This window comes from Mirounga leonina, unplaced genomic scaffold, assembly GCF_011800145.1.
Source record: "Mirounga leonina isolate KUSES-001 unplaced genomic scaffold, KU_Mleo_1.0 Mir_174, whole genome shotgun sequence".
In the NCBI taxonomy this organism is placed as follows: Eukaryota; Metazoa; Chordata; class Mammalia; order Carnivora; family Phocidae; genus Mirounga; species Mirounga leonina.
Window position 1 is genome coordinate 53,788,828 of NW_023270451.1, and position 18,126 is coordinate 53,806,953.

Below are 18,126 nucleotides of genomic sequence, written 5' to 3' on the forward strand. Positions count from 1 at the left end.
CTTATTCTGTAAATGGCCAGAGAATAAAGAGTTCAGGCTTTTCAGGCCATATGGTCCCTGTCACAACTACTCAGTCCTGCCAGGTCCACAGGATACAGGTTGCTGACCCTGCTTTTAAAGGATCAAATATTATTCCATGTTCTCACCAGAGAAAACAATTTCTATACACAAAGCCTATCAAGAAAGTATTTTCTTCACAATGAATATGAACATGAATTTAAAAAAATGAACGAACTATTAGAGGCCAAATCTTTCTGGAGAATTCTAGTGCCAGATGTACTCACCTGTGGATTTGGTTCTCCTTGGTCATGGTAATTCAGGACATGTGGAAGGTGCAAGCTTGCACAGGTTGGACAGGGATAAACCAAACCCAAGGAGACCCATCGCGCAAAGTGCTGTCTGGGCTGAAAGCTCGTAAGTGTGTCCCTCACAATGTTGGCACTATGAAGCACATAAAGCTTATGGTTTTCCATTCATGGTATTATCATCCCCAGGGTTTATGCAGAAAGACTAATACTGCTCTTGAAAACTTCTCCCCCCACCCGCCCCCAGTAACAGCACCCCAAAGAGCAGTTGGCATGAAATGTAATGCTTTGGGTTTATAAAAATCGGAGTGACTATGGTACCCAAGGGCTCTCCCAGGTAAACACTGTAACCTCGCTTCTGTTACAGGGGGTGTATGCCAAGAGAAGCACAGAAACGTTGTCATATAAAACTGCAGTGCCTGCCAGAGCCAGCATGATGGACTGAAGTTAAAACAAGGTGTTTTTTTTTTTCTCTTTGGTTTTCATGCTGGGAGAAACATTGTTGAACCACTGGCATGAAATACTACACCGGCAGCACAGGACCAGTTCCTACAGGCTGAATGAATTACGTGTGGGGTAAGGGATTTTATGAGCTGTTAAGGGTTGACAATATCATCTCATAAACCACTACCTCAGAATTAAAAGGCAACATCATAATCTTCTTCCTATTTTAGAAACCCTGCAGAGCTTAAGTATGATAAGAGGACACAAAATGCTCATGGCTCTTAAGAGTAAGGGCTCAGAGTGCAAGAGCGACCCATTTGAACCTGAAAAGAAAAGAAGGGACAAAACGTTTGGCTCAGGGACACGGAATATTGAACTCCCGGAGCTCCTGGGTACTAAGACCTTGGTTCACGTTCAACGTAAAACACATTGCTGAAGCTAAGGAGAGATGACACCTATAGAATTTAGCCCTGAAACAGAAATGGGTCAGCTAGCCATGCCTACTGTTTTGCTGTGCAGATTATGGGACTAAGAATAGTCTTTTGTGGTACAGATCTGCATACAAGTGAGAAGCTCTTTGAACAGTGTGGAGATTTCTCCTCAATAAACTAAAAGAATTAATCATGGATTAGATTTTACATTTCAGATGTGATGTTTAGAAGAGATCAAAGGCTCACTTCTGTTTACTAATCAGAAGCACTTGCTATTTCTCTGTATAAATAGCTGAGTATGCTGCAGAGGAAAGACTTCTCTTAAAAAAGCTTTCTGCAAGACAGGTCGAGATGATCACAGAGTTAATTTTATAGAACGATACTGGAAAGTTAAGGAAAAAAGGATGCCATTGCCTGATTAGCATGCATCCAGGTTCCTTACCCTCATCTTGCTCAGGTTTCTGTAGTCATAATAACTCTCATACTGCTCTGCAATCTTCCGGCACAAGATGATGCCGTTCTCCCAACACTGTGGACAAACGAATGATATAAATGCTGATGCCCACGACATTTACTTATTTTCACCCAGAGGTCAGGGTGGGACTGCTTTCAGATCATCAAGCCTTACTTCTTAATCTTTATAATCTACCTTTAATAGTATCACTACCACTTTAAGCTTGACAACAGCATGCAATGAACATGTAAATTATTAAAAATCCTTAGGAAGTGAGAAAATATAATCCACCACAACAGGCATTAACATATGGTGTGGAAACATTTTCCGGTGTCATTCAGAATCATCATCTTGAAATAACTACAGTTCCACCATGGCCAAGTAGATGAATAAATGGGCCCTCGGTGCTAAGGAGGGAATTACCACTGACCCCTAAGGCCCAATTATCCACAGCTGGATTCCTTGCTTGGCTCAATTGCACTTGTAAATTGTGAGGATCTAACCCAGCTGGTTACTCTCAGCAGAAATGCAAAAATTCTTTCGTCTAGCCCAAGTGTCAGCAAACTTTTCTGCACAAGGCCACACAGTAAATAATTCAGGCTTTGTCACAACTACCCAACTCCACCATTAAAGCACAAAAGCAGCCAAAATGGATAAGCTTGTCTGTGTTGCAATAAAACTATCATCTAGGGACACTGAAATGTGAATTTCATGTAATTTTCATCTGTCAGATATTCTTTTCCTTGTGGTATCATTCAAACACTTAAAAATGTAAAAGCAATTCTTAGAATGTGGGCAGTACAAAAATGGTGGGTGGTGAGCCATTTGACCCAGGGGCCATAGTTTGTAACTCCCGATCTAAGCAAAAACCCCTTAGAAGGGCCAAGATAAGCAGAACTGGGATTTTATAACAACTTATCCTATAGATGGAAACTTCACCGGAGGAGGATGCAAAGGCATTTCCTTGCTATTAATGTAACAAATGATATGTCAGGGTATTTACGTACATAATAAAGGAGGATAGGAAAGAGGCAATTTCCTTGCATCAAATTATGCAATTATATTTTGTAAAAGAATGACAGCAACTGTTTGTATTTTAGTCTCCTGTTTAACCTTGGCATTTTGAGAGATATATTTAAATCGAAGACACCAAAAGCATCCAAATGTTCAAATCAAATAAACAACTGTTGTCAGATTCTTAAGTCTTCCTAAAGGGTATTGCAAGACCTTGAAGAGGGAGATGGGGTGGAGTGAGGTAATGGGCTGAATGGCATCATCAAGTCAGTGAGGTTTTTTGATACCCCGTGGCATCTCTTAAAACTATGACGGGATGCCATAACATTCTTTAAACAAAGTTAGTTTCGTTTATTTTGCCTTACCAAAAAAGTGGAATGGGGTGGAATGGGGCAGAATACATGCTAACCTGGGGAGGTAGGTGAGGGGTGATAATGGTTTTTCAGAGAATAGGATACCTGGGTGTCAAAACCTACGGACCAGTGTTTTTCAGAGTATAGCCCCCAATTTGTACACATTGCAATCTCAAGTCCTTGTTCAAGTCACAAAATCCCCTGCCCCATGCCAGACATGCCCAATGAGAATGTCCAGAGGTGGGACCTGGGAATTTCAGCAAACTCCTGGGTGTTTTTAATGCACATTAAAATCTGAGGGTGCCTGGCTTGAGGTGGGCATGAAAAAACTATAAATGAAAGGTAACATGACACCAGCAGACCACCTTGAGAGAGGCCGTGGGTGGGTAGGGCTACTTACTTTGCCTCGGTCAAAATTTTGGATGATAGCCAGGTGCAGGTGCTCCTTGCGCTGCCATTCTGTCTGCATAGGGTAGGTCAGGAACTCCCGGAGGGGCCGATCGGACCATTCCAACAGCTCATCGTATAACAGGAGAGTATATGCAGCCTCTGAAAGTTGAGTGGGAAGGCAATGATCAAGACAGGACCCCTGAACAGCCTCCCCTCCAATGTGGCTGGTTTGGGGCAAATTGGAAAAAATATTTTTTGAATTTCATGATAATGAAGAAAAATGTTCAGGATATATGCAAGAGCCAGTTAGTGAGTGATGACTTCCCCCTGGAAGATGGAATTATCAGAGATTTGTATTTCATCTTTTGGCTCCCTATGTTCATTCTTCCCCTCACTTCTCTCTTTCTCTTTCTTGCCTTCTCTTCCCATCCCTCTTCCTTGTTTCTACAATGCCTGTACGCTGCTGGCATAATAAAAATGTTTAAGGATATATTGTTGGAGCTTGTTCAAAGAAATAGGGAGACATGCCTTTGACTGTTGGGGAAGTTCACTGGTAAATCCCTTGGGGTGAGACTATGGGCATCTTCCAAAGGATGTGATTAGGAAACAAAAAATGGTAATTAAATTCTTTTTGATAATAAAAGCCTGAAAAATTTGAAAATAGTGTTTGGTGGCAGGGCTAGGGTATAGGCAGAATTTGGGAGGGACAAAGAAGCCAGAGAGGAGCTAAATGCAGAGAAGAAAAAGAAAAAAAAAAATCTAGTAACAGAGGAGGGATTAGAAAGGGCAGAAGTGTTGGTAAGAAGTGTGTGTGTGTGTGTGTGTGTGTGTGTGTGTGTGTGAGAGAGAGAGAGAGAGAGAGACAGAGACACAGAGAGAGACGACTATTGTGTGTTGTGTGGTATGACCCTCAATTGGCCCCACAAATCTTCAGTAAAAGTTACTTAAGTCATTACATGTTTGGTGCAGTTGGGATTTCTTGGGAGAACATGTAAAGAGGTAATATTCTAAAATATTTTTTTAAAAGATTTTTTATTTTTTTGACGGAGAGATAGAGAGAGAGCACAAGTAGGCAGAGTGGCAGGCAGAGAGAGAGGGAGAAGCAGGCTTCCCATAGAGCAGGGAGCCCGATTTGGGGCTCTATCCCAGGACTCCGGGCTCATGACCTGAGCCGAAGGCAGATGCTTAACTGACTGAGCCACCCAGGCACCCAAGAGGTGATATTCTCTATACACACATGGAAATGGTAATCCATAGGCTTAAGCACAGTTGACAGGTAGTGCATTTCATAGAGTACTTGCCATTCTGCAGGTCTCTTCCTGAATCTTAAATATGGCCAAACAAATCAATAGGAACCACGGTTCCATTGTCACTGATGAAGGACTCCAATAATTATTTTTTCCTTTAATATTAGAATAGCCAACTCATTTATTAAATGGAATAAAGTAGACAAACCCTTATGTTATTAATCCATTTAATTACCATCCCTGTATGTCTCTTAAAAGATGTAATAGTTGGCACCTGGGTAGTGTAGTCAGTTGGGTGTCCAACTACTGATTTCAGCTTGGGTCATGATCTCAGGGTCATGAGCTCCAGCCCCACGTGGGGCTCCATACTCAGCGCAGAGTCTGCTTGAAATTCTCTCTCCTTCTCCCTCTGCCCCTCCCGCTCGTGCTCTCTCCCTCTAAAATAAATAAATAAATCTTAAAAAAAAAAAAAGATGTAATAGTAGCTTTTCACAAAATATCAATAAATAGTCATTCTTAATCTTCATTTATTTGCCTTAAGAGTAACTACACGTAAAGCTCTAAAGTGGCAGGTTAAGTCCTATTACTATGATTTGGCCATCTCAGTGTGTAAAATGTAGTTGTAGGAAGAAAGGCCTGGGTCCCTATCACTTTTCTCTTGCCTCTAACTTGTGGAAGTCCTGTGAGGCACAGGCTCTGGCCTTTTTTCTTCTTAATTACCCCCTGGTGAGCTTAGTCTCCTGGCTTCAATAACTGCAAAAGCTTTCATACCCCACCAGCAGTCTCTTATTCCCCTCTGTTCAGTTTGCACATGGTTACCAGTATGATCTTTCAACTGCAAAGGATCATATTGCTCCCCTGATTCAAAGTAGCCGGTGACTCGCAGTAGCTAACAGTAAACGTAGGCTTCCTAAAGGGACAGAGAAGGCTGGCCATGATCTGGTCCCTACCAACCTCTGCTCACATTCCCCATTGTCCCTCCTCATAGTACACGTAAGAAGGAGCTCACCTATGTTTCTCCTAAGAAGCCTCCAGCCTCCCTGGTTGGAGCCCCTTGACCCCATCATCAGCTTTTGCTGAATGAAACAAGATGCATCCTGATCCGGAGGCAGCTGTACCAGAAAGCTGCCCAAACGGGGACAGAGGTACCTTCTGTTTTCATGGGCACTAATCAAATTCTATCTTGTCGCAGTTGTATGTGACACGGACAGAGGAGAGTATCGGCTAAAGGGTATTGGTTAATTGGCGGATGCAGAAACAGAGCTGAATTGCCACAATGCAGGTTGCCAAGGAAGACGGCTTTTGACGGGACAAGAATGATAATAATGACGGTCAAATCTGTGCTGTATCTGAACAGCTTTCTAGTTTTCTGAGACCTCCTGAGATGACTTCCTGATCTTTAACTCCCCACATATCCTTACAATAAATGCCAAGCATCTAAGAAAGCCCTCTGTGTGTCCTTGTTCCTCTGTCTGTGTGAATAATCCATGGTTCCCTTCATTTACCACATGGGTGACTCCTGCAGCATCTTACCGACCGCTCCTTCAAGCTTTGGCCCTGCACTGCTGAATAACTCCCTCTTCTCTTAATACACAGCTTTAGAATGATCACTTTTGTCTCTCAGATTTCTTTTGTGTCTCCCCCAGTACCCGACAACTCAAAAAATACCCTTGCGAGTAATCATCTCCTAGTGAAAAGGATGAAAAGGACCAAGCGAACCCCTTCCCCCGGCTGAAGCCTTCAGCTGCCCACAGGGAGTGACTGAAAGGGCCATGAAGGTCAAATTCACGGAGCCAGAAAGTAGAATGGTGGATGCCAGGGACTGGGGGGAGGAGAAAATGGGAGGTTACTGTTTCATGGGTACACAGTTTCTGGAGATGAAAAAGTTCTGGAGACCGAGAGCGGGGATGGTTGCTCAACCATGGGAATCGTACTTCGGGCCACTGGGCTGTACACGTAAAAACGGTTAAGACGGTAAATTCTATGTTGTGTATATTTCACCATAATAAAAGAAACTACAAGGGTTGGGGGCAGTGAAGGGTTTTTAGTCCATCTCAACTGCTTTCCAAATCATGCTTGCCCTGGGGTGGTTCAGGGGTGAGACAGAAGATGAGGGGTGGGTGTGCCCCTGTGGAGTCTGGAAGGACAAGCAGGGATTGGCAAGCCATCAGAAGAAGCTGACCAATGACTGAATGGTGACATGGAAAGGTGTGGAATAAATGACAGCTGTCTCAGAATCTGATTCCGGAAAAGGATGATGTCTCTCAGGGGTCAATGGTGTGTGTGAAGGAAGCTGTAGAAACTTTACGTGAAAGCACATAGATATACCTTGGAGGCGTGACCGACACAGGAGACTACTGAGGCTGATTTTAAACACATTAGCAAACTGTAGATGTTTTATTGCAATACATCGGGTATTTATTCTTCTGCATCTTAAGAAGACAATAGTATGTATTGAAGAGGGAAGAATGAATCACATCCCAAATTTCCAGCCATCTTTTTAAAAAGTATTTAGAATTTTGGACAAAAGGCATCGCCGCATAATTAAACATGGGCCATCTCGCTCCATCATCTTGACAAGTGTACAGGGAGGACATCCACATGAGACAAGAAAAAACCATAGGAGAAGACTAGAGATGAATTAGGAATGGAGAGTACTGTCACAAAAGGCTGCAAAGGGTTAAAGCCATTTAAACAGAATCCTATAAAGATAGAAAAGTTTCCCCGTTAATTTCACTTTCTTCAAGGACACATAAAAATGAGGACAGAGGAGTGATGAGTAAAATGTTGCAGGGGAGGAGGACTTATTTCTTATGACTTTGGGGAACATAAAGACCGCAAGTTCAGTAAACAAATTAAAGAAAAACTATTTGCCCATTTCTAAAATATAATCAGACAGATTTGGACTCTGTTTCAGAGAACAGTTATGTAGCTGGAAGAGCTTGTCCTTAGTTCCCTCCCTCATTTCTTCTTTAATGGACTTTAAAATAAGTCCACTAGGTAGTTTTCATAGCTATAAAAACTAGGCTCACCATTTCTCTCAAAATTTGGCTACTAACTACTATAAAAATAGTCATTTAAACTCTCAGACAACATACCTCCAAAATTTTAGTCTAACCAAAACCATCAACACATCTGTGTGAAGAGATACTGGGACTTCCTTAGTGACTCAGGAATATCAATATTGAAGGAGAAAAATCTCTGCAGGTCTTAAAATTTAACTGAGTAAACTTATTGGTGATGCATTTATTTAAATCTCATGTTGCAGGGGCACCTGGGTGGCTCAGTCAGTTAAGCATCAGACTCTAGGTTTCGGTGCAGGTCATGATCTCAGGGTCGTGAGATCCAGCCCAGTGTCAGGCTCTGCGCTGGGTGTCAGGCCTTGAGATTCTCTCTCTCCCTCTCCCTCTGCCCTATCCCCACTTGCGCACGTGTGCTCGCTCTCTCTCTCTAAAGAAAAAAAACTCACATTGCTGGGCACTGAAATGAGAAAACTAAGAAGAAAACATCATCTCTGTCTTCAAGGAATTCACCTTTTAGCTATCTACCTACATATACATACAAACACACACACACACAAACACACCTCTTATATAACTGTTAAAAACAACGTGGTATTTTTTTAAGATTTTATTTATTTGCGAGAGAGAGAATGAGAGACAGAGAGCATGAGAGGGAGGAGGGTCAGAGGGAGAAGCAGACTCCCTGCTGAGCAGGGAGCCTGATGTGGGACTCGATCCCGGGACTCCAGGATCATGACCTGAGCCGAAGGCAGTCGCTTAACCAACTGAGCCACCCAGGTGCCCCAATGTGGTAAGTACTTTAATGAAGCCTGAAAAAGGTGCAATGGAAAAAGAGTTGGAATCATGAACTCAGCCCATGGGAGAGGGGTGATGGGGGGGCATGGAGTTGCCGTGGGAAAGAAGAGGAAAAGAATTCCGGGAAAAGATGGTAAAAGCACACTCCCTGAAGGATGGAGACAAGGAATGTAGTCCAAGTGGTAAGATGAGGCTGCAGAGACAGGTGTTGGTTTTATTACGATGGACCTTGAATAAAGAGTTTGAACTTTTTTTTTTTTTTTTGTAGAAGATACCAACTGAAAACAGTTATATCTAGAGAACGGGCTGGTGAAATTGTCTTAAAGGGCCAGACAGTAAAAACTTTATAATTATAATAACTTATAACGATTTATAATCTAGCTTGCAGGCCACATGGTCACTGCAACTACTCAGTTCTGCCTTTTGTAGGTACAGAAGAAGCCACAGACCATGGCCGCTTAAGTGGGTGTGGCTGAGTTCTAATAAAGCTTTCTTCACAAAATCAGGTGGTTGGTCTGCAGGCTATAGTTTCTGTCCCCTGCTCTGGTGCTAATTAAGAAACAGCCCAGGTGTGAGATGATGAGGGCCTAATGGAGGCAGCTTGAGTGGGAACAATGAAAAGGACGTGGTTTTGAGAGATTGTTAGGAAGGGAAATCAACAGAACATGGTGACTGATTATTTGAGGGAGGCTCAGAAATACCAAAGAGAACATCAAGATCTCCACACTGAGAAAAGAGTGATGCTGTTAATCGATACAGTGAAACTAGCTGGAAGCATTATTTAAAATCTGGCCACACAAGGACCATCTCAGAAAGGATTGCTTTCTTTTAAAGCTGGAGGAAGGACCACAATTCAGGAGTTCCTGGGAAGAACGGTGAGGCAAAAGACTCAGATTTATAGTTCCTACATCCAGTTAAAGGGTTCTTTTCTGGTTACGATGTAGTGAGCACCTTGTATCGTATCTTCCCCAACTAAAAACCCTAGGCATGATATATAAGGTAACTCTTGGAGGATTCTGAAGAGTAAATAAGAGAAGGTGGGCAGAGTAAGAAAATCAATACTCAAAGAATGATCATAAAATAGTGAGTTCGCAGTTTTTATTTTTTTGCCTTTCATATCTCCTGGCTTTGCCGTCCTGGTCTCCTGGAACCACAAAGGGAAACGGAAAGAAAAGCTCCCAGGAAATTTCCTCTGGTCAGAGGGTTGAGAAGAGGACCCTTCTGCGGGATGGAGTCCTTTTGACCTTCTAGCCTCCCCCCAAGTCCTGGGAACATGGCACAAAGCTGCGGTGCACACAGGGAAGGCTTCACAGTGGAAGCAGAGGCATCCCCGGCTTTTTTATGTTCAGTGCTTGGCCCCCAGGAAGACCAGCTATAGGGAATGCATCACGGTGTGGGGAGGATCAAGTCTTGGATTTGACTAATTTGGCTCCGATTAAGTGAGAGTGCTAGGAAAAGGAGCCCTTGGGAGATAGGAAAAGTGAGGAAGATCATAGAGAGGAGGCACATAGAGAAAGGGATTTTTAAATGTTGTGTATGATGTCCTGGGCTCACTTGCAAGTTGCACGTACATTGAACAGACCAGAATCAACATAACAAAGCTTTTGAGGAATGAACTATGGTACAGACCCCTGGTTAGGTCCCAGGCTCTCCCTGGGTGACATATATGCGGGACAGACCAGAACAGTACGGCGAAGGCTTTGAAAATTAAGTGGACATTGGAATCACAACCTTCAGAAGGTGGTTTAGGACTTGAGGTTTGAATCTAACTGGACTGTCTGCTGAAATTAAAACAAAACAAAACAAAACCAAACCCCTCAACATTCTCCAGAAGGTTTTAACAGAACCCAGATCTCATAATATTCAAAATGTTCATGAAACAACCCCAAATGACTTCAAAGAAACAGGATAACTGAAAAGTTTCAAAGGGAAAAGTCAATTAACAGATGCCAATCCCAAGATTCAGTTGTTGGATTTACAGATAAATACTATGAAGCAGCTATTATAACCATGCTCCTTAAAGTAAAAGGGAACACTCTTGAACAGAAAGATACAATTTCCCTCCAAAGAAATGGAAGCTAAAAAAAAGAAAAGAAAAGAAAAGAAAAAAAGCAAAAATGGGAAAGGAAATTTTAGAAACAGGTGATACAGTAACAAAAATTAAAATTTCACTGGAAGGGCTCAGTAGCTGAATGGAAATGGCACAGAAGAATCTGGACTTGCAAATGGACCAGTAGAAATTACCTAATTTGAACAAGAAAGAAGAAAAATTGGGACAAAAAATGAACAGATCCCCAAGAACTTACAGAACAATACCAAAAGGCCTAACATTCATGTCCCTTCTAGTTCCAAAAGAGAAGGACCAGTGCAGAAAATACATTTGAGGAAATAATGCCTGAAAATTCCCAAATCTGGTGAAGGAAATAAGTCTGTAAATTCAAGAAACACCATGGACCCAAACAGGATAATCTTAAAGAAAGCCATGCCCATATACATCATAATCAAACTGCTGGAAACCAAAGATAAAGTCTTGAAAGCAAGCAGAGAAACTTATACATTACACACAGGGACACAATTTAGATGACTGATCTCTCATAGGAAACCATGGAGGCCAGAAGACAGCACAGCAACATTTTTCAAATACTGAAACAAAAGAACTATCGAACTAGAATTCAATATCCAGCAAACGTATCCTTCAGGGATGAAGGCAAAATGAAGACACTCTCCGATGAAGGAACACAATGAGAAATTCTTCACTGCTAGATCTACTTTTTTGTTGTTGTTTTGTTTTTAAAGATTTTATTTATTTATTTAAGAAAGAGAAAGAGAGACAAGGAGAGGGAGAGAGAATCCGCAGCAGACTCCACACTGAGCACAGAGCCCAGAGCCCTACTTGGGGCTTAATCCCACAACTGTGAGATCATGACCTGAGCAGAAATCAAGAATCAGCCGCCCAACTGGCTGAGCCACGCTGGTGCCCCTCACCACTGGATCTACTTTTTTTTTTTTTTTTTTTTAAAGATTTTTATTTATTTGACAGAGAGAGACAGCGAGAGAGGAAACACAAGCAGGGGGAGTGGGAGAGGGAGAAGCAGGCTCCCCGCGGAGCAGGGAGCCCGATGCGGGGCTCGATCCCAGGACCCTGGGATCATGACCCCAGCTGAAGGCAGACGCTTAACGACTGAGCCACCCAGGCGCCCCACCACTGGATCTACTTTAAAAGAAATATGAAGACAAGTTCTTTAGGTTGAATAAATACAGTAACAAAGAGGAACTGAGAACTTCCATGAAGGAAGAAAGAGCAACACAAACAGTAAATATATGAACAAATTTGACAGACTATTTAATCCTCTTAAATTCTTTAAAATAGGTATAACTGTTAAAGTAAAAATTACTTTATCCGGTGGGGTTTTCAATGTATGCACACGTAATACGTAGGACAACTACAACATAATGTTATTTAACTTGAAGTGGTAAAATACCAACTGTAAGTATGATGAGAAGTGAGATATGTATTTTGTACTCCCAAAAGCAACCTCTAAAAAACAATGCCAAGAGATATAGTAAAAAAGCCAATAAATTAAAATGAAGTACCTAGAAACATAGATCCAACTAAAAATTTCAATTTCCAAGTACAAATGCTTGAGTCCTCAGCTCTAATTATCCAAAGCAAAGGAGTGACCATGTATAATACACCAGTGTCCAGCCCACTCTCCTCAGCCTGAGCCAAAAGACAGAATTACCTGTGAAGTTTTGCGCTTTGAGATGCAGATCATAGAGTTTGTGGATGTAGCGTATATACATCTCTTCCTTGTTTAGTTCAGTCTTATAGAAGTTCTGTAAAGAAGAATACAAGTACGGATCATTCCTCAACAGTTAGACCTGCAAACAGCTGCTTTTTACTCTGTGAAGTTCCGTGTCTGGAACTATAAGAATGGATGTATTTTTCCATATAAATGTCTTTTTAAAAATTAAGGAAGGAGGCCCAGTGATATACTTTTAATGCAACACTGTGTTAAACATTACTTAGCAATTATTGGATAAGCTCGTAATACTTGGGGAGTGTTACTGCCAGTGACTCACATTTCTTTGGTACTCTATTATTTTTTTGTTAGTGTTACTGCCTATTCAACTAAAAAAATACTAAAAATAACATAACAGATGAATCTGCTTACTAAACCTGAGCACCGATATTCAAAGGATAGCTTAATTTCAAATTGTAAACATATTTGCTCTGAAGAAAAAAAAAGTTTCTAAGATCTATAGGTAAGGATGAATAAAAATAATGTAAAAGCATTTTTTCTTCCCCTGAAGAATCACATAAAAGAGGGTAAATGAAAATGCTCTTTATTGGTAAGGTATTATTCTGAGTTTCTTACTTGTGTTGGAGTTTCAAAATCTCCAGTAAAGGGATTATTAACAAGAGATTTCAAACTATTATTAGAGGGGCATGCTTATCGAAGATATTTTATTTTTAAAAAAGTATCTGGATCTTACTAACCTTCTCTAAAATGTTTTAACATTAGTTATGAAAGATTCAACTTTGACATACCTGGACACATTATGTTGGCTCTTTAAAGCTGTAAGCTATAAACACCCACACGTACTCCTTCACCACATCCTACAAAGTACCTTAGCCCTTACTGAACTTAGTAAACATAGGAACAAAAACGTACATGACATTAAGTTCCAGCAAAAGCAGGATGTTGTGAGGTTCTAAATGGGGCACTTATTGTTAGCAGATCATTGTGCATTATGAAATCGCTGCACAAGCCCTCTGAACTGTTATCACTGTTGTTGACTGATCCTCGCTGGTATGGGGAAGAAGGGAAAATGAGCAGTGATAGGGGGATAAATCCAGTTGACCTGAAGGAGTGACAGGTTTTCCTTAAGGGGGAAAGACCAGGAATTCTAAAAATCTTTGAAACTGATTAGCTAGACAGGGCTCTGGTGATGAACCAAAGAGCCAATGTGGTTGCTTAACTTGCACTTGGCTTCAAGCCTGCGGACCTTCTGTCAAATGTACCTTCTGTCCACTACCTAATAGTGTCTGTTCTTCAATATGAGAACTCTTATAACCTTGAGACACTGACATTTAGTTGAATGCCTCATAGATTTTTTTCTTCCAATTTATACCATTATCCTCCCCCTTTTCCTCTTGTCTCCTATAGATCTTGGCATTCCTTAAAAATCTAAGTAAATAATGTTATTCACATCTCTCTTACTATGAACAAAATCATTTTAATTAGCAAGATTTGTTGTACTATAAACACAAGTCTAACAACCCCACAGCAGACTTTTTACTTTGCTTTAATAGCTTTCTGGTAAGAAGCAGCATTTTTGGGGAACAAAATAAGCGATCACTCTGTAAGTGAATAATTCTCCTTAAAAAAAAAAGAAGAAACATCTCTCCAGTCAGCAGATGAGAATTTTTCACATATGTCTGGCAAAACTTGTGACACAAAGAACAAAACAATAATTGCATTTCCTAGTATGAGTCATGTCAAACATTATGCATTTTGACCAATTTAACACTACAGTTTAACTTCAATCTTGTGAAGGAAGCCAGAGCTCTCCTGAAGACAACCTTGAATTAATCTTTCCAAAGAGTTAAGGAAAATCTCTAAGAGGAAGTGAGTAGCTGAAGACAACCATATTACTACTGGAAAACATCAAGAACTTTCCATATGGACTAGAAGCTAAAAAGATTAGCTTCAAAGTTACATATTTGGCACTTTGATAATAAGCATTCTTGTGCTAGTTTGAAATTAGAACAGCTTTCAAAATGTTAACATTTTCGGGGCACAGGGGTGGCTCAGTCCGTTAAGCACCTGCCTTTGCTCTGGTCATGATCCCAGCGTCTTGGGATCGAGCCCCGTGTCGGGCTCTCTGCTCACTGGGGAGCCCGCGTCTCCCTCTCTACCTGCCTCTCCCCCAGGTCATGCTCTGTCTCACTCTCTCTCAAATAAATAAATAAATAAATAAATAAATAAATAAATAAATAAATAAATAAAATCTTTTAAAACAATGTTAACATTTTCTATAAAGACTGTTCTTGGTCAATGCAAAGCCAAAAGGATAAATTCTTTGTGTCAAGTGAATCCTGCTGGGGCCACTGATTTTATTAGGTCTCTGGCTGATTCCTATGGGGGACTACACATATTTCGGGCAGAGCATTCATTCTGTCATCCAGGGAAATGATCTCTTCTGTTACGCCAACTGAGGAAATGAACCCAGAGTCTGCATGTACCTGTTTACCTCCACACAGAAGGCACTGTGGCAGAAGATGGAGACAAGGGAAGAAGGTTCTTCTGGAAAAAGGTTAAGGTTATCCTTTGAGGTTATTTATGCAACTCTGTGGCCAGCGTTGGGGAAAAGCTGGGGTTAAGCAGATGGACTAAGAAGACTGAAAGCTCACAGAGCACTTGGTTCTTCTGCCCAAACACTGATGCACAGGTAGGGACACAGAGGCAGCTCAGGCTGAGGATCTCGAACGTGGTAAAGGGCTGGCAGTAGCAGACAAGACAGTGGGGAAGACTTAATAATGACGATGTTTGAGGTTAGAAATGAGGGCTCAGAGGGGAGGTGAGTGGGCTGACCTTGTGAGTCTGGCCTGGGGGCCTGAGGTCACTGCTGGGTCTGATGACAAAAATTATGTCAGAAAGCGCACCACAAGATGGGGCTGGATAGAGGACTCTCGAGTCTCACTATTTTTAGTGACCGAGTTTGGAGGTGGGGATGTGGGACAAGAGTTAAAAATGTGGAACAAAAAAATTTAAAAAAATAAAGAAAAGAAAAGAAAAAAAAATGTGGAACAATCAGTGGGTGTGGTAAAGAAGGACACAGGCATCTACTCGGAGGTGAAGCAGAGTGCAGTGAGGACACAAATTAGGGAAACTGATAACAAGAGAGAAGAAGTCCTGAGCTTTGACAAGGGGCTGTGAGGGGAAGAGACAGAACAGACTGGAAAGACTGCAGCCGGTGAGCTAGGACAAGACAGATGAGGGTGGGGGCAAAAGACACTTCCACGGTGACAGCAAAGAGAGACCAGCAGGGCATGTGAGCGATTCCAACAATTAGAGTCAGGAGAAGAACGTCTGTACCAGTACTTAGAATAGCTGATGAAGTTTCATCTATTCTGCAATATGAGAAAAAGAAACCATGGCACTCACAAATTTAGACCTGGAAGCAGTCACATATTCCTGTATTTCATATCTGACTAAGGGAAACTTTCAAAGGCATCAATATACCCTATATATTTACATATATAGGGTATATATATATATATATATATATATATATATATATATATATGAATGTCTCTATGTATGGTCATTCTTTAGTTCTGTGGTGAGAATACCATCCTTTTTATCAGTTAGTGATGAGACATTTTCATACAATTTACTTTTCCAGGACAATTGTGGTTTAGCCTGTCTTCCTTATGTAATATTTAATTTTACTCCTAAAAAATGTCCTCTTTGGGTGATCAATTATATGGTCATCGCAGTTATAATGCAAAACTTCACAATAATGGTATTAGACAATTTGCAAACAAGCTAGAGAGTGAAAATTAGTATGTTAAACAGAAACTGTCATTTGTTCACAGAAGAAGAGATGACTAATATTCATTAAAATGTAGAATGAATATAAGAAGTACAGAAAGAAACTGTCTATACAGAAGTAAAAAGACCTCTATCTGGGGACATGGTGCCTTCTTCTAGGAAAGCCACAGAAGACTCCCCGATGGTAAAGCTCCACAGGAGAGGAGGGGGCATTGCTCTCTGATCTCACAAAGCCTCAGGGGATGCAGTGCGTGCATTCTGCAATGTTCGCAGCTGAGAATTTTCTGGGACTTAATTCAACCTGAAGCTTGCTATGCTTCTTTTGAAAACACTTCCAAGCTCTTCTAAGAAACAGCCAGATAAAAACACATTGTAAACTAAAAACAAACAGTATTTCTGTGAAAAATCAAACGTTAGGATAGAAGGAGGAAAAGGGGAATAGTTTACTAACCAGAAGGCTAACTGTGCAGCCAATCTTTTTGCCATCTACCTCTCCCATTTTCATGCAGTCCCTAAAAACAAAAAGCAAGAGTCAGAACTCAGAACTTCCTTATTAGGGACAAACACAGTTTCGTCTGGGGGAGGGGGGGTGGGGAGTACTGTCAGAGACCCGAGGCAAATCGCAAGTTGCTGTTGAGAAGGAGGCTCTGGGGACTAGGGGAGTGGCCCTAGGCTGTAGGATCTCAGGTGAGACCCTCCTGAGCACCAGTTTCTGCGGCGCATTTCCCTTGCCTGTGGGCTCTGCTCCCTCTCAGTAGCGTGGGGCGGGGGTGGGGGGGGGGGGGGGGGGGGTGTGGGCAGGAGAAGGTGGAGTGAAGATGTGTTCTTATACACCTTCTTCCAGAGAGGTGGGAAATAGCTGGAAGCCTGGCCATCAACAACAAGAATGAGGGTTTCATTCTTAAAAGAAAAACACCATGCATTTAAGTGGGATGAACTGCTTTAACAGTTGAGCTAATTTAAAAAATCAAAAAATTAGGTCTATGAAAGGTAACAGTGTGCGCTTCGCACCCCACCCCCCCTTTCATAAGAAAGCAGCCTGACCGTACAATTCTCTGTAACACCGTCTTCACCCTAAAACGGAAGGATCTACTGGTTCTAATGGCTGAGTCTAAACACCAAAAAAGATCCCTTTACTCATGGGACTCTGAGAACCTTCTCAATTCACTCAGACTTTGAAAGAATGGTCCACCGAACAAAAGAGAGAAAAAGGGGCAAAAATCAACTAAAAACTCAGAGCCAGCAAGTTAGAAGTCCATTATCTTACTGCATAAGGTTCTGTGGGCTGATGATTAACTCCAGCGGGAAGTTGACTGGATCCTAACTCTGATTTCCCAGCTGGAGCGCAGCACTCCTGGGAAGCAGGGGACTCTGCTTACCTGTAATCTAACAACCTCTCCATCAGACGAGTTACAGTGGCAATTAATGAAACGCCACTTTCCCTCCATGTTTCCCGCTCAATTTTCTTTAGTAGACTGGAAAAGAAAGAACCCAGGGCATTTTCAACATTTATTTTTATCAGTCACCATGACAACCATCTTACTTTCATCAGTACCTTAAATGCCTTAGCAACCACTGCAACATCTCACAAGTAGCACGATTTACACACAATGTCTTACCTAGGATAGGGACCAAATAGTGGAATTCTAATCCAGGAAGCATTGACAAAGCAAATTGATTTCAGATTATCCAAGTCATAAAACACGAACACATGCATATGATCATATTTTCAAAATATACAAGCACCCCACAGCTCAAAGGCATTCTCCCCTAGCTTCTCTCTTACACTAACAGAGGCTTGAACCTTACCACAGCAAATAACACCGCGAAAAGCGAAAACAGGAGTACCTCTAAGTTTACTTTGAAATAAGATCTTCCTGTTATTCACATAAAAATGTTTTCCTACCTCTCGGTAGAATGCATCTTCATCCAGGCAATTTTACTGCAATGCAACTGCTAGAGGAAAATCCTTGTACAGACGGTATGACGTTTTGCGTTTTTTCCTTTCCCTTCACATTTGCCCACTCAATACATATTGTACTATCTGTGCACTCACTCAACAGTTTCATTCATTTTGTCATTAATCACAGGGGATTGTCTATGTGGTT

The 18,126-nt window shown here is 41.5% G+C and overlaps 1 protein-coding gene across 5 annotated transcripts in view; it reads right to left on the bottom strand.

The window, feature by feature from the left end:
* Positions 1 to 18,126, bottom strand: part of DOCK4 (dedicator of cytokinesis 4) — a 421,086-nt gene that overhangs the window by 44,064 nt on the left and 358,896 nt on the right. For all 5 annotated transcript variants that reach the window (XM_035020946.1, XM_035020945.1, XM_035020944.1 and 2 more), the window contains 5 exons: positions 17,398 to 17,493; positions 16,470 to 16,530; positions 12,200 to 12,293; positions 3,402 to 3,550; positions 1,623 to 1,709 (listed from right to left, as the gene is read on the bottom strand). In XM_035020946.1, coding sequence (XP_034876837.1) covers positions 1,623 to 1,709; positions 3,402 to 3,550; positions 12,200 to 12,293; positions 16,470 to 16,530; positions 17,398 to 17,493 — 487 coding nt within the window. The remainder of the gene's footprint in view (positions 1 to 1,622; positions 1,710 to 3,401; positions 3,551 to 12,199; positions 12,294 to 16,469; positions 16,531 to 17,397; positions 17,494 to 18,126) is intronic.